The 19,587-nt window shown below is 37.9% G+C and overlaps 1 protein-coding gene across 1 annotated transcript; it reads left to right on the forward strand.

Annotated features, from left to right (window-relative positions):
* The first annotated feature begins 126 nt into the window (after nucleotides 1–126).
* Nucleotides 127–19,031, forward strand: dhx38 (DEAH (Asp-Glu-Ala-His) box polypeptide 38). The gene is made up of 27 exons (XM_014027292.1): nucleotides 127–389; nucleotides 869–1,200; nucleotides 1,408–1,595; nucleotides 1,852–2,004; nucleotides 2,089–2,251; nucleotides 2,544–2,662; nucleotides 2,755–2,831; nucleotides 2,920–3,075; nucleotides 3,194–3,355; nucleotides 4,097–4,204; nucleotides 4,834–4,955; nucleotides 5,079–5,216; nucleotides 5,344–5,530; nucleotides 7,474–7,659; nucleotides 7,757–7,897; nucleotides 8,146–8,256; nucleotides 8,382–8,498; nucleotides 8,597–8,704; nucleotides 8,825–8,937; nucleotides 9,229–9,437; nucleotides 10,624–10,778; nucleotides 12,533–12,688; nucleotides 13,287–13,421; nucleotides 13,841–13,966; nucleotides 14,056–14,151; nucleotides 15,029–15,150; nucleotides 18,069–19,031. Exons 2-27 carry the CDS (start codon nucleotides 872–874, stop codon nucleotides 18,148–18,150), a joined length of 3,759 nt encoding a protein of 1,252 aa, XP_013882746.1. The 5' UTR covers nucleotides 127–389; nucleotides 869–871; the 3' UTR covers nucleotides 18,151–19,031.
* The last annotated feature ends 556 nt before the right edge of the window (nucleotides 19,032–19,587 follow it).

A 19,587-nucleotide genomic window follows, 5' to 3' on the forward strand; every position in this document is an offset into this window, starting at 1 on the left:
AATGAGAGTGCGAGATTTTGGATCGTAGCCAATCAGAACGACCTTTTTAGAATRACGCCAGCGTAAAGGTTCAATGTACCGTGATTGAACGACCAGTAGGGGGCAGTAATACGCCTTTCTTCGCATAGGGTGTAGAAGAAAAAAGAAGAGCGAATGATGGGATTGTAATGGCCGCTTCCTTGCGCGTAAACATTGGCGTTGTGTTTACGAAATCCACAACTTATGTTTAGACCATATTCCTCATAGTTTGGTAATTTAGAATACGCAGGTTTTGTAAGAACCTTTGGGATTATACATTTAAAGAAAAACGGGACGGTTTTCCGTAATTTACTTTTTGCCGTGACAGAAACAGCTAGCATTAGCCTGATTAGCTGCTCAGACGAAGCCAGGTACGTAAAAACCCTAAAYCACTCGACGAGTTAATAATCGTTTAACTTATTTCATTTTAGGGGGCAGGTCTCTGATACACAGACGACTGTAGCAGTTACAGCAAGATAATGTTCGCTTTTATTCATTAGTACTCCTAGCAGAAAATGGCAACCAAATATACGTATATATATATATATACTAGTATACTAGTATACTAGTATATATTTGAATTAAAACTGAGTTTTATATTTTAAGAAATTTAAAATGAATACGTAAAATGGGTTTGTTAAGTACGGAAAATCCCCAGTAGATAATTGCAGAATAAGCTAGTAGCAGAAGTTATGAAGAAGTAGCTACCAAGATATGGTCAAATTTAAATGGATATTTTTTTACTGTTTGTACTGTACATGTAGTTATTTGTTTCATTTGTCACTAAATAAATGAATATATATATATATATATATATTAACCTTTGTCTTTATGCATCATTTTAATACAGATTATGGATGATGAGGATGTGTCCATGCATAGACTGGAAGGGTCTGATCCCACTGCTCAAGTTGGTGGTTTGATAGTAAAGAAGAAGAGTGCTGCTGCAGAGCCCCACGTTTTTCGGGCACCCACACCACGCACATCTTTGCTGGGCTTGGATCTGCTGGCTGCTCAGAAAAGGAAGGAGCGTGAGACCAAGGAACAAGAAGATTCTAATGGTGATGATAAAAACAGAAAGAAGTCGAAGGTTTCCTCCTACAAAGACTGGGAGGAAAGTAAAAGTGACTCTGGGTCTGATGAAGAGGATGATGATACAAATATAAGTTCAAAGAAAGAAAGGTATTCTTTACTAGAATGTTGTTGAAATTCTTTATACAGATTAGATTTTTTTAAAAATATATATACACTAAAAATGTTCTGTACAAAATTAAGAGAGTCATCTAACTGTTTTTCACAGTTTGTAATCATTCACCATCAAGTTTTCAGTGTACGCATATGTCTAGAATTCGTAGTTTGGTTTAACTTGGGTCTCTTTTCTGTTCGCAGGAAGTACCGTGTGACTGGCTCCGAGACGCCCTCCAACCCTGGGGGTGTCAGTGAAGAATTCAAACGCAGACATCAGCAGAGGGAGAAAGACAGGCGTGAGCAAGGAGTCTACGCTTCCTCCAAGGAGGACAAAAACAGAGAGAGAGAGAAGAGCAGAGAGAAGAGCAGAGATCACCGGAGTGAAAGAGGTCATTTCTAACGTAGTTCTTATTGTTTTAGAAAGAAATGTTTAAATGAAGTKTGAGGCAAACAACCCTGAAAACTTTGGTAGTTAAACTTGTGAATAGCTTATTGTTTATTGCATTGTTGTGATGTTGTCACACTTGTTTTTTTCCACTGATTTTTTTTCTATATAAATCGTACTTATTGTATGTACTAAAAATGAAAGCCAAAGTTTGTTCACTTGAGGATTTTGAAAGTAGCTTTCCTTTATTTCTGTGTCAGATGAGCGAGACAGTAGACACAGTCGTGGCAGCAGCAGCAGCCGGTCCGAGCGCAGTGAGAGGAGTGAACGTTCGCAGAGGGATGGCTGGTCCGAACGCATCAGCAGGGGCAGTAGGAGGGATGAACCTTCAACACCACAGAATCGTCCCAAAGGTTACTTTGTTTTCATTGTTTACATTTAGTTGGRTGTACCGTTTGAAATGGGCTTGTGTTAACCTGAATTGTTTTGTTACATAGACGCCTTTACACCTTCCCGCTCTAACTGGGAGGAAGATGATAGCGGTTATGGCAGTACGAGGCATTCTCATTGGGAGTCTCCATCTCCGGCTCCATCTCACAAAGAGTCCGATCGCTCAGAGAGAAGTCAGCGCTCTGGCCGAGAGAGTGAGAGGAGAGACAGGTAACTGTCACTCACGTTTTTATTCTTAACCCTTAAGCTTTATATTTGTTTCTATTTGTATGTAAAGTTTACAGTAGTATTGAATATGATCATTTATAATTAGGGTAAGTAGGGTAGGTTTGAGTTTTAATTTTTTTTATTTTCTTTTCCAAAAACGATGTTGGTACCATTTTGTTGAGTCATTATAACCCTTTTATGTTGATTCACTTTATGAAAAAAAAAAGTTGATTTTATCATTTATCGTTGACATTAAATGCCTAATTATTGGTACATTCATCTTGTGTCATTTTAGGTCAGTCAGAGGTCGTTACTCTGATGACACACCCCTGCCTACTCCATCCTACAAGTACAATGAGTGGGCCAATGAYAGAAAGCATTTAGGTTCCACGCCTCGGTTATCACAAGGAAAAGGTATTTATTTTTCATTCAAATAATTTCGTACTCTCRTGCTGGATTTAAATACGGAGTAATATTTAACATTTCCTGCTTTACGATTTCTTCAGCTAAAAGAAGTGACGGTGAGGGAGGATTCATGTTTGATGATGAAGATGAGAAAGAACAGTGGGAGGAGGACCAGAAGGTGAATATTATCTAAAGCCTTTATTTRTGGAAACTAACTGTTTTGCTCACGAGGGAGTTTGACCTTTAACTGATTCACTGAATCGCAGCAAGCTGACAGAGACTGGTACATGATGGATGAAGGCTATGACGAGTTCCACAACCCRTTCACTTCTACTTCTGATGAATATGTGAAGAAGAGAGAGCAGATCCTTCAAAAGCAGACTCAGAAAAGAATATCTGCACAGAAGCGACAGATCAATGAGGTACAAGCACATGTAGTCAGACCTGCGTTTCTTTAGGCACAATCATAAATGTGTCTTTTGTACCATATTAGCACACCATAGTATTTTCATATCCCTGTAATAATCTGTCTTCTCTTAGGATAATGAGCGGTGGGAGACCAATCGGATGTTGACCAGTGGTGTGGTGCAGAGGTTGGAGGTGGATGAAGACTTTGAAGAAGACAATGCCGCTAAGGTTCACCTGCTAGTCCACAATCTGGTTCCTCCCTTCCTGGATGGAAGAATAGTCTTCACTAAACAAGTAAATAACACTGTTGCTTACTTGGATTTTCAGAGTCTTAGTTATATTCAAGTAGCCTGGTAAAAACCAGACCCTTGTCCTTCACTTTGCTTCGTACGAGGGTCTGGACTTTCTGCTATTGAGAAGCAATTCTTGCTGGAGGCGTGGCCTTTGCTGAAATGTCACTGTGAAGGAGGCTAAGCTAAGAAGCTAACGGGAAATTACGTGCGCTGTAAACAAACCTGCTGAGAGGAGAGAAGTACCGAGCTGAACGAGACGACTGTAAATGAGAGCTGCTGCTTTGTCAGACAAATTTAATTTAATTTGGAAGCCTGATCAACAAAAACCGGCTTCATTCACTTCCTCCACTCCCATTGCTAAATTAGCAGACACTGCACAGAAAATCGACATCGTTCAAAACCCCGCCTTCTGTTTGCTTATTGGCCCAGGTAAAATAAACTACAAGCAGACACTGCGCAGAAAATTGACATTCTGTTCTCTGATTGGYCTGGCTAAAAATCTGCCAGCGAAATCYTTGTCGATGGGAGAAATCCCAGACGGAGCAGTGAAGGGAAACTAGAATTGAGCGGAACAGCAAAGGAAGGCAAGGGCCAGGCTAATATTCAAGTAAACTAGACTTTTCTTTTTACTGAACCTCGTTGTTACTTGATCTTTTAAATAAAAATATCTGCAAAATGAGTAAATGCATATATCGTAGCTGTAGTTTATTTTTTAACGTTTGTATGTGTGTGTTTTTTGCAGCCTGAGCCYATCATCCCTGTGAAAGACCCCACCTCTGACATGGCCATCATCTCTCGAAAGGGCAGCCAGCTTGTTCGCAAACATCGTGAGCAGAAAGAACGCAAGAAGGTGAGTTGGCTTTGCAAATAATGAACTGGTTTACGTTAAGACATTTGGCTTTATAATTCTGTTCCAAACCAACACTTGGGCTGGAGAAGGGTTGTTAAAAAATCATTTTAGTGGAGAACTAGAAACTAACAAAATATCACATGAATTGGTTGTGTCTTCTTCAAACACATTTTTACTCTGTGTTTTTTTCTGTTGACTACTGTGCTGACATCAAAAATGAAGTGTAAAATTCCTGGTTTCTCACACTAAAAATAGATTAGATTAGATTATCCTTTATTGTCATTGCACTGAAAGAAACAACACAACAAAATACGATTAGCACTATTCCAAAAATCTTTTAAATATCACTAAAATAGTTCTTTATGTTGATGGTCTCACTGCTGTAGCGCATCACATCTCTAAACACTGAYATATACTGTACAGTCATGCTGTCTGAAAATTTTGGAGTAAACTATTTTCAGTTCAGTAGAACAACTTAAATCTGGCGTTGGATGCTCTATAAACTCCTTTTTGTGTTTAGAGATTTCAAAATACAGCAGTCTTTTCATTTTCAGGCTGCAATGTAAAATTTTATAATGATTAGAATATTTAAATATATATATATATATATATATATATTCTGTTTTTAGGCACAGCACAAACACTGGGAACTGGCAGGCACCAAGCTGGGTGATATTATGGGAATAAAAAAAACTGAAGATGAAGAGCCAGGCGGCAAAGTGGTGGGTGAGGATGGCAAAGTAGACTACAAGTGAGTAGATTGCACATTTATTTATTTATTTATTTATTTATTTATTTATGCATATATACTTGAATTTTTTTTTGACAATTTGTTTAAAAATTTGCATTCAAATTTCTTTTAACTGCCTCACAGAGCAGATCAAAAGTTTGCAGAGCACATGAAAGAGAAGAGCGAGGCCAGCAGTGAGTTTGCCAAGAAGAAGAGTATTCTGGAGCAGAGACAGTATCTGCCTATTTTTGCTGTCAGGCAGCAACTTCTCAATATTATAAGGTATTTAAATGTTATTTCGTTGTTCTCTTCAAATCAAATTTATCCACAAAAAAATAAAAAAAATCATATAGAATTACATTGCATCAAAACTTTAATCCATTATTTCTTTATTTGCTGCAATTTGTAGGGATAACAGCATCGTCATTGTTGTTGGAGAAACAGGAAGTGGTAAGACCACCCAGCTGACCCAGTATCTGCATGAAGATGGTTACACTCGCTACGGCATGGTGGGCTGTACCCAGCCCCGAAGAGTGGCAGCTATGAGTGTGGCCAAGAGGGTCAGCGAGGAGATTGGTACCAACCTGGGAGAGGAGGTGAGATGACTGGTTCAGTTTAACAAACTACTCATGCAGACACAGATCTCGCTTAATAATTAATATTAATTTTTATATATAATTAATATTTGGACCCCTTAAAATGTTTTTTTAATTTATTTTTTACCAAAGTTATTGTCAATGGCATTTACTATATAGATACATACATGCTGTATATAATTTGTGTCTTTTGTTTAATGAAATTGGTTAAAAACTTGCAAAATATTTATTGTACCAAAGTGCAACGTTTTCTTGCTAACACTGCCATCTAGTGGCTAATAGGAAAACAGATGATGTTGGTGACTGAGTAGAATTAAAAACAGAACTACAGTGGAAAATAAGAAAAACAAGATTAAATTTTACTAGGTTGAACTTTAAGGACACATATTTAATATGCCTTACTGTAATATTTGTTGAAACTAGGGCTGCACCGATTAATCGACAACTAATCGATTATTAAAATAATCGATGACTAATTTAATAATCAATTAATCGTTTTTTTTTTTTTGTTCTTTACTTTGTTTTTCTCACCAAACTGCTTTGACACCTTCCACTGCCACATCTGCCTTTCTGTCCTTGACACACATGCACAGTAGTGGTAACTGGGGTAGGCCGTGGACGTCACAAGTAGGGCTGCACCGATTAGTTGAAATAATCGATGACGTCGATTATGTAAATTTGTCGATGCAGATTTTTTTATCGATTCGCTGTTTTACATAACCACCATGTGAATGTTCATGCAATTCCATTTCGGTACCTAAAAGCATCATTGCGACCGTATTGGCATAAAAGTGGTGAGTTTTCCATGCTTGTCCTGAACGCAGCATCACGCAAGAGCGTAATGACGTCAGCAGCCGCTGCTTCAGTTCAGTCTGAAGCTTGAAAACAAGCCTCGCAGCTCCTGGAGTAAAATTTACCGAACAGACCGCCTCTGAATTATCTGGTGGATTCATTATCTTGTGAGCATGATGTTTGCTTGCTCAAAGTAAATAAAGTACCACCACTTTCTTTATTTCATCCACCATTAAACAGAGACCGGTGTTAGGTCGAGCCACGTTCCCCCATCAGACAGTTCCCCCATCAGACAGTTCCCCCATCAGACGGTTCCCCCAGCGTCTCAAACAACAGAGGAGCTTCCCGACACACGTCTGACCTAAAGAGCACAAGCAGCCAACAAGTGTTGGACGTGTTCTGGATGTTCAAAACGTGGCTTAAATACCTTTATTTATTTTAACTGCATCCTCTTTTGTTTATTTGATTTAAACATATTTGACTTCCATGGACCTCCATCACACATTTTTCTAGTGGGGAAATGACATCAATAGAAACATGTGGAGCTGGATTTTAATTTGTGTAATAAGACAAAACAGTCTTGTTGTTTTCAACAGTTTTTACCTTAACGAATTAAGTTACACAACTGATGTTACAATACAAAGAGTTGGATGTTGTCTTGATATTTGTTAATTTTTATTTATTGAGAAATTTGTTAAATAAAAAAATAATAAATAAATGTTTATTATATGTTTATTATAGGTTTTCCAGAGAGTGACTTGAATTTTGCATGATTTAGTTCATTTGTTAGATTGTTAACATCTTGCACTATATTTCTTTTACTTGCATTTTATATGCTTTGGTTGAGATTTTATGTTGATGTTAAATCTTTTAAGCTTGTTTTGTTAAAGAATTGACTCTAGAGTGCATATTTTGTCCATGAAAAAACTATTAAAGAAAATATTACAATATCAAAGAACTGTTCTTGTTAATTTGATGAAACCATTTTAAATTTCCAGTGCACTCACATCAGAATAACATAGATTTCTTGTTAGAATAATCGATTAATCGAAAAAATAATCGTTAGATTAATCGATTAGAAAATAATCRTTTGGTACAGCACTAGTTGAAACACGAAGTAAAGTTTTTGTCACGCATTTCTTTTGTTTCAGGTTGGATATGCAATCCGTTTTGAGGACTGCACTTCTGAGAAAACGCTGATAAAGTACATGACAGATGGAATTCTGCTCAGGGAATCTCTGCGGGAGTCAGATTTGGACCACTACAGTGCCGTGATTATGGATGAGGCTCACGAACGCTCTCTTAACACTGATGTGCTGTTTGGACTGCTCCGTGAGGTCAGTACATCAGAGTGTAAAGTACTGATTTATCTAGGTTTGTTTTAAAACAGAGACGGAGGTAATCATTTCATTCCCATTTGCTTTTTTGTTTCAGGTTGTATCTCGACGCACTGACTTGAAGCTCATCGTCACCTCTGCCACCATGGACTCGGACAAATTTGCTGGATTTTTTGGCAACGTACCCATATTCCATATTCCAGGAAGAACGTTTCCAGTCGATGTCTTGTTCAGCAAGGTATGTTAGAGCTGATGTCAGTACTCATTTGTAAATTTAATTAATATTTTATATATTTATTACTAAACTGGTTGACATCTTGACACGTTTGTCTTGAAGTTTACTTACCTGCCTCAACACTGCTCTTATTTGGGAAATGTAAAGAAGAATTTTACTCCAAATTAGAAAGCAGTATTTGCTTTTTGTGTATAAATTTTAATACGTTTTTTGTGGTTTTGTATTAAACTGGTTTGTCATGTGCTGTGCAGACGCCTCAGGAGGACTACGTGGAGGCTGCAGTTAAACAGGCCCTCCAGATCCACCTCAGTGGGATGATGGGAGACATCCTCATCTTCATGCCTGGACAGGAGGACATTGAGGTGTGGGACATGGCAGCTATAATGACTCAAATAGCTGTTTTCTCTAAATTTGGATTAATAAATGGAACTGTAATACATACTGTGTAGGGTATAATGTTTTTCTCTCTCTCATGTTGTTCATGCAGGTGACATCAGATCAGATTGTGGAACGTTTGGAAGATTTGGAAAATGCTCCTCCTCTGGCTGTGCTTCCCATTTACTCACAGCTTCCGTCTGACCTCCAAGCAAAAATCTTTCAGAAGGTCACTTATCTTTACTGCATATAGTATTGTATTTTGTGGATTTCTTCACCTCCAAGTGTTGTCGTCCTGCTTATTAACATTATTTTGTCCTCTGAAAGGCTCCAGATGGTGTGAGAAAGTGCATCGTTGCTACAAACATCGCTGAGACGTCCCTTACTGTGGATGGAATTATGTTTGTTGTGGATTCAGGATATTGCAAGCTGAAGGTGTGTCAAGCTCGCATGTCACTTTATTTGTTTTTGTTCTTGCTGAGTATTATTCGCATTAATATTAAAACTGACACTGTTTATGTGCCTCTTTGTTTTATTTATTTTTTGGTCCAACAGGTTTTCAATCCTCGAATAGGTATGGATGCTCTCCAGGTTTATCCTATCAGCCAAGCTAATGCCAACCAGCGTTCAGGCCGAGCAGGACGTACAGGTCCAGGGCAGTGTTACAGGTAATGTTTTAGCTATTTCTACTCAGATGGTACAGTCACAGCACGTCTTATACTAAAACTGTTGATCTGGAGTTAACGCTTAGTTCATAGGTATTTTCAGGTTTGTCAAAAATCAGTATGATCCTAATAGAGCACAGATATTATTATTGATTGAAAATTATCTTTGTCTCACAGTGAGTAAAAGTAACAATTTGTGTAATTTAGATTCCTTAAATAGACTCTGCATTTATTAATATATTTTTATGTACTTGTTATATTTTATAATTGTGTTTATCTCTTTGACTTCGACAGACTTTACACTCAGAGTGCCTATAAGAACGAGATGCTGACCACCACCATACCAGAGATCCAAAGGACCAACCTGGCTAATGTAGTTCTGCTCCTAAAGTCTCTGGGCGTTCAGGACTTGCTTCTCTTTCATTTCATGGATCCGCCACCTGAGGACAACATGCTCAACTCAATGTACCAACTCTGGATTTTAGGAGCTCTGGACAACACAGGTAAGTAAATCTGGCATTGCATCACCAATCAAACACAAGGATAGGAATTAGCTGAACTATTAGTTTGTGATTTCTAGTAATTTCTAGAACATACTGTATTAACTAATTGGAATGCTTGATCAAAAGAACATGAAGCAGTTAACACTTTAAAACCTTTGCTAGACTATTTTATGTTAAAATACTTAAAAACAGAAACACCAAGTCTTAAAAAGTACTACATGCACACAAGTTGTTTTGTGTCTTCATGTTGTGTTTTTCTGTTTATTGTGAGGGCTGGTATAACAGGTTTACATTTGACAGGTTTAGATCATCTGACATTTAGTTTGCTCACAGGTGGATCTTATTTAACAAATTCCATGGCCTCTCAATGTAATGGTTGGCCTTTCAAAGTAAGAAGGCTGAGTATTTAACATACATGTGCCACTTTTCAGTTTTAGATCCTTAAATCTAATTTTTGTTTCCACATTTAACCTCAGTATTCTGAAGTATTTTTAGAGAATTTCCTTTTTAATCAAATTCCAAGTAAGCAATAAAATTGAAAAAATGATGTAATTTAATAAATTCTTTGCAACCTCTTATTTAAGGAGTACATGTTCTGAGTACTGCTTTGAGCTTCTACAGAGAAGTAAAAATTCTAGAAACAGGAGAAGGAGCTTTGTAAAGGAAGCTGCTCTTATGATGCAGACTCTGTAAACAGGCCTGGAGGAGGTAGTTGTTAAGTTTAGCCAGTGGAGTAATTGCCTAGGAACTGATCCTGTGTTTGATTTGACTGGTTGGGTCTCATTTCTATCTCATCCTTTGCCAGATTCCAGGGGATTTAGGGATTTGGGGATAAAGTGGGGTGGGGACTTTTGATGATTCTCAGTATGGTGTGTTAACAGCAGATTATCTCTGATTAAAGCTTACCTGCCCTAAACTGTCTGTTCTGCTACTCTGCTTTTCCTCATAAGCTTCTTACACTTTTTTTTGTCTAATCATTTGAATCAGAAAGTTTTTGATCTCACTTTTTTCTGAAAGTATTCTCAGCTGCCAGCAGTTCATCCTCCATTCTTACTCTGAAACACAAGTGTCACATAATGTTGACGCCTCCAGCCAGCTTTAGATCATAAAGAAGGTCATCAGTCTTATTTGTTCCTCCTGTTTTGTTTGTTTGACCTTGTAACGAAATTATTATTCGACTGTGCAGGTGCTTTGACGCCAACTGGGCGCCTGATGGTGGAGTTTCCCCTTGACCCTGCCCTCTCAAAGATGCTCATAGTGTCCTGCGACATGGGCTGCAGTGCAGACATCCTCATTATCGTCTCTATGTTGTCTGTGCCAGCTATCTTCTACAGACCAAAGGTATTTGCCTGTTTTGAGTCATTGTTATTGTTTGATAGCTGCTGTAGGTGTAAACCATAATCACAGAGGAGAAACCAGGAGAGCAATGTTCAGCGTAAAACTGCCAAAGAGAGGACGGCCTTTTCACAAGAGTGCCARTTTATAGTAATGGTGTTGACTGTTTTAGTATAATGATTACTTCTAGGGGTTTCTTTTAGCAACAGTGCACAAGTGATTTTGCACTTTAGTTATACTAGTATTTGTTTATAAAAAAGAAAAATCATTAATGGTCTTCTCTAGTCATTTATCAGAATGCCATACAAGTGTGTGTTTTCAGGCCTCAGAACCTCATAGTAGAGTTATCTAATTGACAGCAGTATGGTTTTAGACACACATGGCATGCTGCCTGTYAACTACTTCTGCTGTCAGCTCAGAGTTGCATCATCTTTGAGCTCTCATTATGATTTTTGATAGGAGGCGGCAATTTGCAACAGAAGTCCATACGTCTTGAACTTTTGYTACAAGAATAAAAGAGAAAACTTTATCTGAGTTGATAAAGACACTATTGCTGGGTTGCAGATGATGTAGTATCGATATCATGAAATGCACATGGAGGGCAGGAAGTAAATTAAGCCATGTTTCCTTCTGTTGATTCAGTGTCAAAATGCCTAAATTCTGTACCGTACACAGTTGTTGCAGCCGCTCTAATCAGGAGAAATATCAAAGCTTTTTTCATGTTCCTAAAGTAATGTCACAAGGGAGTTAAGGTAAATTTTAAAAACTTGCAGAAAAAATATGACAAAAGWGGATCGACAATCTACGGCTAAAAACAGGAGGTGTGGAAACGAACAATGCAAAGGTTTGCAGCGACCACTTTCTAACAGGTCAGGATCGTATCGTTTTAAATCATATTGTCAGAAATTTTCCTGGATAGTTACTTGAATTTGGGTTTACAGAAGCTACGGTAAATAATTTGCAAGTAGATCAAAGCATACAGAAATAACAGGAGTTAACTTGTTGTTAGCGATAGCATTGTTATCATAAGCTAACTACTTAAAATAACACAACTCACCCAAGCAGAAACAAGTCAACAAACATATAAAGTTTCTTTGGATCCTAAATGTTTGACCCAACCTGAAACAAAAATAATTTTAGGCTTTGAGGCTTTTGAAAGCTTTCTTCTGGCTTATTGTAGCCTGTGACTTGATGTCTGCAGCACCAGATAGTAGTTTATGTTGATCACCTTAACACCGGGTAAATCCTCCAGATTATATCACAAGTCATTTTTTGTTAAGATAATATGAATCATATCCTAAATGTACGCATAGTCTTTTGCGATATCTTGTCTGTGCCAGCCCATTTAGGGCCTTAGCGTACTCACTGTGATCCATTTTGCTGTTATGAACCAGAGCAAATCATTTCCTGCCCCCCAYCTGACATTCACGCGTCATCCGRRTCATGTGACTGCAACCCAACAATAAGGCTTCAAAAKTGAACTGAMGTTTTAATTCTCCAGTAAAAATTGTACTTCTGCRATTCTCTTGCCATCTTCACAGCATTATCACAGCTGCAGGTTATTCAGTGTGAAAGCTTGAACTGAACARCAAAAAGCAATATTATGGCAACTCATTCAGATCAGAGCCAAAAATGGAGCCAAGGTCGTACAGTGACATGATTCAGTGCGAAAGTTGTATCTACTTTRTGTACGAAACGGCTGCTTGYCTCATCAGTAGTTACACCTTTSATTTAAAAGTTTTATTCATGCGCGTTCACAGGGTCGTGAGGAGGAGAGTGACCAGGTGAGGGAGAAGTTCTCAGTCCCTGAGAGTGACCACCTCACCTACCTGAACGTCTACATGCAGTGGAAGAACAACAATTACTCCAGCATCTGGTGCAACGACCATTTTATCCACACCAAAGCCATGCGCAAGGTCAGACTTGAATTCTGTCCGTCAGTTTGTGGTTGATGAATTTCAACATCATGTTGGATATTTTGTGAACTGAATTTCAGATACACACTTATTTGATCTATCGTAATCATTTACCATCAGCAAGTCTGTATTTAGTTATTTTAGTGTATGTTTATAGAACGTGCTTGTTTACTATGACCCCATATCTGGGGTGGGACTTGACCCTGGTATAAAGCTGTGGATCACATGAGGTTCAGGGCCTTTTTTCTGAGYCTCTGGAGCCAGGAAAAAGGACCAGATCTGAGTTTTGTGTGGTACCTTTCCATGTCTGTAAATATATATTCAAGTCTRTGAATGGAATCGATCTCCTGAGCATAATTTGGTCTCTCATTTGAACACGAGCTCTCAATTACTACATAAAAACTGTATTTAGGTAGAAATAGTTTCAGTAAAAGCAATAGATGAAAGTGTATAAAAATGAAAGCTGGTGAAACTGTGATTTGTGTTAAATATTTCGAGATGATGGAATATCTGTTTTACAACAAATAATTACATTGATGCACACTGTGTGTACACGGTGAGCCACTGATGTCAACAGTATTTGATCATTTTTGTGCAGGTGCGTGAGGTGCGATCCCAATTGAAGGACATTATGGTGCAGCAGAAGATGAACCTCGTTTCATGCGGCTCAGACTGGGACATCATCAGAAAGTGCATCTGTGCTGCTTACTTCCACCAGGCAGCCAAGCTGAAGGTACAATCTGCACTCTGGGTGTTTCTCAGTTAATATGTTAGGCCYGGCAGTGAGTGGTTGTGGCAGATTTATAGCAGCATAATTACGAAGTGGTGAAATATCCCCTCTGGCCTCACATTAATACAACACTAAAATCTGAAAGGGAATTTGAAATCATGACTGTATAATAAAGGTTCTCAGTTTGACTTATGAGGAGCCAGCCAACCTAAGCAATCATAGTAATGTTGGATATACTTCAGGTAGATTTTTCTGCCATCTAAGCTAGGTTGAGAAGCAAATTAGACGACATTACTTTCTTAGCTTTGACCTTAAAAYGCCCCTATAGAAGCTGGCGCAAACGCATATTTAAACTTCACTACTGAGTCCTGTAATTATGAGTTGAAATTTAATTTGTTATTTATGCATGTGTTTGCTCTCAGGGCATTGGGGAATATGTGAATGTGAGGACGGGCATGCCATGTCACCTCCATCCTACCAGCTCCCTGTTTGGTATGGGCTACACTCCCGACTACATCATTTACCACGAGCTCGTCATGACCACAAAGGTAAAAACGACTACAGAGCATTAGTTCAAGCTAAATTTAGTTGCAACGCTTCGATGTTTTTGAGGGTGAACTTGTGTTTTGTGTTGTAGGAGTACATGCAGTGTGTTACTGCTGTGGATGGAGAGTGGCTGGCAGAACTTGGACCCATGTTCTACAGCATCAAACATGCGGGAAAAAGCAGACAGGTAAGCTTTAACAAGGCTGGTGATTAGTCACATATTTGTACATACCAATACCCACGTTTGTAAAACTGATTTTATTGTTGCATTCTACACAAAATATGTACATTGTCTCAACATCATTTAGTAAAACATTTGTTCACTTCTGGGACTTTACAGTTTCTATTGGTTGAATGCAACCATTTAGGGCAGGGGTATTCAACCAAATTGCTCCGGGAGCCACAGTTATTGCAGGCCAACAGYWCAGGGGCCGAACATCCAGCAATTAAGGTCATTCTGTAAATAAACCAAGTATTACAAAGATCTGTTATCTTTGAAATAGTTTATTTTTCTGCATTTAATCATGAATATAACATACAGAACCCTATGTAATAACAGCAGTAATAATAAAACAATATCAAAAACMAAAAGAACACATTATGCCTCCTGTTTAACATATAATATTTTGACATCTCTGACTTGCCAAAATTTTAAACCAATTTTATTTTCACTTTCATAGCTTTATCTTAACTGTTTGTAGTTTTAACCATTTTGGATGTTCRTAGAAATGGCTCTTACCAGTTCGTTACCAAGATTCTGACATTTCTGCAGATACCAAACATGTCTATGTCTAACTAAAAGAAGTTATCGGAGTTAAATTAGAAAACCGGGGGTTTGGGTTTAAGAGATGATTGAACCAGTTGGTGGGCCGAACTTCGGTCACTCGCGGGCCAGATGTGGCCCTCGGGCCGCCAATTGAATAGCCCTGGTTTAGGGGATTATGACCATCCAGCTAATACTAAACAAGTCCCTCGTTTGCTACCAAAAGATATCTGACCTGTCAGGGTTTATGGACAAAAGAACATTTTGAGGTGAAGCTTCATTTCACTGGTTACTGTTTTAGGAGAACCGTCGGCGCGCCAAGGAGGAAATCAACAACATGGAGCAGGAAATGGTCCTGGCTGAGGAGCAACTGCGAGCGCGTCGAGAAGAGCAGGAGAAGAAGAGCAATGCTAACAGTGTCAGGTGCGTCAGCAAAGCGCCTTTGCTATATTTGGTTCACCTCACAGGCGTCATCCAGCAGTCCTTCCTCTTGGCCCTCATTTTCCATACTCTGTCAAGATTAGAAGCGTTTAATTTACCTACCTCCGTGCCTATCCGTTCCTCCGCCCCTCCTCTCCCCGTCTCTCAGCTCCACCTTTCTCACTCTTCATGATGAGCTTGTCTCACCTCTGGTCCCTCCAGACGAGACAAAAAGAAATAATATTGACTCCAGGCTGACCCCCATTACTGCAGCAATTTAAATTGTGCCACTGCAGAACAGAGAAAGGAGGGGAACGTTCATTTTCAAATTAAGACCAAAAAAATTAATTTCACACTCATCTGGCAGCTTTGCAGAGAGAAATAAGGTTATAAAGAGTGATTTAAAAAGAACTTTTTATTGTTAATTATTCAGCTGGTTTATCTGGCTTGAATTTAGTGTGACAGATGTGTTGGAAATAATCACACCAGAGGCAAAGGATTAAGAATTAGATTTAAACAGAGGAAGTTGGGATGTGTGGAAATGAAGCTGAAGGCTCTCCTGGGCTTCTGGTTGTCTTTTGTCCTCCAGCAGGCCTCGCTGGTTTCTCCTCTCTGAGTTCAGTGTAACCAGAATGAGATATTTTATCAGACCTGCCTTCATGTGCTTATCATCCTTCTCCCTGCTGTCAATTAATGAACAGCGTAGTCATGTGCTGAATATAAATTTAGAACATTTAAGTGTTTTTGAAAGCACATCATTGGATGTATGCTTTTTAAAATGGACTTATAGAGAAATTTCACTATATTTAACTTAAAAAAACAGGTCATCTATGAAACTCAGTATAATTGCTTGTGTGCACTTTTACGGCCCTTAGATGGTTTTCAATAAGAAGTGCAAATTGACTAGTATTAGAATTTTGACATCCTTGGTCTGCTTAGGCCTACATGCACTTCCCACTATTGCTTATAGACTCCAGGATATAGATTTAGATTTATTTACTGAAGCATTTTTTTTTCTTAATTTCCAAGTTTCCTTACGGCTGTAGTTATCTAAGTTACGCTTACATCTAAGCTTGTCATGATGACAAATTTTGCTGGACAAGAAATAGTCTCAKAAATKATCACAATAAACAATAATATAGTTTGAAGTCCATTTTAAGCTAATATAATACCACATCCACCCCTCCCACTTACAAGGCTTATAGAAGTTKATGAAATTTGCGTACATAAATAATTGTACTCACTCGCATGCTGCTTTTAATGTTTAGGCTACAAAAGTTTATGAAAATTATTTACTGTAAAAATAGCAATTCTTGGTGGCAGGTTGCCCTGACTGTTCTSAGGAGTCACCAGGTAAAAGAAGGAGTGTCAAAACCCGATGATGCTCYTCTAGTTAAATGCTTGTTCACGGGGGCTCTCATGCTACAGAGGATACAGGACCATGCCTCTGGCAAATACCTGACGCAAGAGTTCACTCCTCATCACACTGAGGAGTAGAAAAGAGGGAAACGGGAAGAAAACAAACAARCAGGCAAATGAAAATTATTTATCAACCCATTCTAATTTATTGTGGAATTAATTGATGTATTRCTTATGATGGCAGGCCTACTTACATCTGTCACTGTTGATTTATTCTKGTCAAGTAAATGAAATGCAAATTAAACTTCAATTATTAGAAAAGTAGAAATACAATATTAAGAACAGACAAAGAGTTTAAAACTTTTCAATTTAGGGTTTGGCTCTTTTAGAAATAATCCATGTTAACRCTTCAACAAAATCTATTCATTGTTTTATATTTGTGCTCAAAACTGCTGTACAACCACATGCAGCTTGTGTAGAGAAGGTGTACAGGGACAAAACGATGGGTGTGAAATTAATTTTTTTGGGTTTGAGTTCTCAATTGCCCCTTTTTTTAATACATTCCAATGATAGTTCAGACCTGGAGTTGGCTCAAAATTGGTTCCAGCTTAAAAATGTATTTTTTACACAGCTTAAAAGTCACAACAGACCCGWTTTTTGTCATTCAAACATCATTTCCAAAATAGTCGACTGCCAGTGTAAGATATTTATTTTTATCCTGCAAATAGATGTCTTTAAATCTTTAGTCTCATTCATAGTTGCTATTTTAGACAATTTTTAATTATGTTTACAACTTGRATTTCTGAACAGTTGTCCAACTCTGAATTATGTTTTCTGATTCAAGTCACACATAAACACCATCTGGTGATTCTAAAAAGCATGACAACATTTACGCATAAATATGGTGATTTTGTTTCTATTTAATTAAGTTTAAAAAACATTTTKGAATGTTGCACTGCACCATTCATAAACCAGCATTCACAACTTGATAAAMAACATTAACACCACAACAGCAAGTTCAAGTTCTGTCTCTGCTATTTTGATTCAGATTTTTCTTCTTAAATTAGTTTGAGTAAATGAAAAACTGGCTTTGGATTTTTAAACATTGCTTACAACACTTTGCCTCCAGACCCAGTGAAAGGTCGGGAAGCATGAAGCAAGCTGCAGACTAACAGTGGTAGAAAACCCCCAGTGACGGGAAAGAGGTTGAGGTCTAATGGTGTAATTGCTCAAGGTGTGCGTGTCTGTGAGCAAGGAGGGGAGATGAGGGAAGTGTAGGCAGTGTCATTGTCACGTAATTAAAGATGATAGATTGCGCTGTCAGRGGCGTCAGGCTCCATGTCCCAACACTCTTCTCAAAGACACCGCTCTGTTTCAGCTCTGTTCAAATCCTGCTGCTTACATGTTTGCATCCAGCTGCTATCACCAGATTATCCACAATCATTTTTTTTTTATCTGAAGCCACTTCTTTAAAACCAGAAATGTTTTGAATTTGACTTTTGATTTTATCAAATGCAAGTTTTTGACATCTGACTTTTATTTATTTATGTTTTTCAATACAGAGCAGTGAAAATCTGTACTCCAGGAAGAAAAGAGGCGGCCCCCATGACACCCAGACACACCCCGGCCCGTTTCGGACTATAAAACTCATGGCTGGTCAAAACCTTGGAAGTCACGTGAAAACAGTTCAACCTCCGGYTGCCAGTTGTCTGTTGGAGCGAGGCCAGTCACTGCAGTTCATGTGCTGACCACTAGAGTGAGAACTTGTATAAGGCACAACAGTCAGACCATGTTGATTTAAACACCTCCCTCCACCTTCAGCGGTCACCAGCCTCCTCTTCATGATACGTTTCAAGGAAGACAGGATTGTTGGTTGTTTTATTTGTTTTTTTGTATATTCCATATTTATGTTTTCCTTGTACTTATTTTACAAGATGTCTGTAAAATTTGATTTTACTTACAATAGTAAATGAAAATCTAATTTTCTACATTCCTGACTGTTGTCAGAGGTCAGCTGAAAAATAATGGTTTAATTTCACTGTTGCTGGGTTTCGTGTCAATGTGGTAACTAGTTGTAGTGTAGTGAGCTGAACAGTGTGCTGCCTTGGAAGAGGCATGATTCAAACTACTTATTAAAGCCTTGAGACACACTCTAGATTTGGATTTTAATACACAAAAGTCATTCAGGCTTTGTAATTGACCTTTTGTCCACGTGGTGCATCATCTTGTTAGAACGGGATGATGCACCACAGCATTGCTTGTTACCTTCACCACTTTGGATTAAACAGCTGTTTTAGATTTATAGGCCTTATCTTCAAAATACTAAACTATGTTGTTGTCATACAAAAGCCATTTTGTTGACGCACACTCTTTGTTRCCTCTCAGATGATCAGAAAATCATGCAATTCCAGATAAACTGTTTAGTGAAGTCTATTGTTTTTGTCTTCACAATCCAGGACTCAATTCTTGGAACATCTATTGTAAATAAAGAAATAAATGTAACTACCGGTACTTTTCAAAACTCATGATTGAATTTTGCAGTCAATGTTTTTTGATAATTTATGCACACATATTAAGGTTGGTTTTGTGATGGCACAAATACTAAGTGAATGAGATGCAAATTTAGGACAAATTGTCCACATGCAGGTTCAGTGATTTATTTTTATAGATGCGCAAGGCAAAAGTAAACAAAGTAGATGATTAATTTACAACTTCTGATCTGGGCACCAAATTATTAAATTGAATTATTTTCTTCAGCCAGAGGCTTAATTAGGCAGTGACAAAATGCAACAAATTATCAGTAATGAGTAATTGGTTAAGTTGCTTACAATTGGATTATTTGATTTTACTACAACACTTCATAAACTTGAAAGATACTACATTTTTCATAGAWTAAACGAATCACTTAGATATTACCTCCACAAAAATAATAATAATAATTTTCTTAACTTTTAAAATGTCAGACAAAAGCATAAAGTAAAGCTGCATAATACAAACCTGAAAAAATTGGAACAAAGTAATCTTTTTTTATATTAGAAATTCAGCTGAATACAAACAAAKTTCATAATAACTTATTTTACA

The sequence above is a fragment of the Austrofundulus limnaeus genome, unplaced genomic scaffold (assembly GCF_001266775.1).
Source record: "Austrofundulus limnaeus strain Quisiro unplaced genomic scaffold, Austrofundulus_limnaeus-1.0 Scaffold5, whole genome shotgun sequence".
Taxonomy (NCBI): Eukaryota; Metazoa; Chordata; class Actinopteri; order Cyprinodontiformes; family Rivulidae; genus Austrofundulus; species Austrofundulus limnaeus.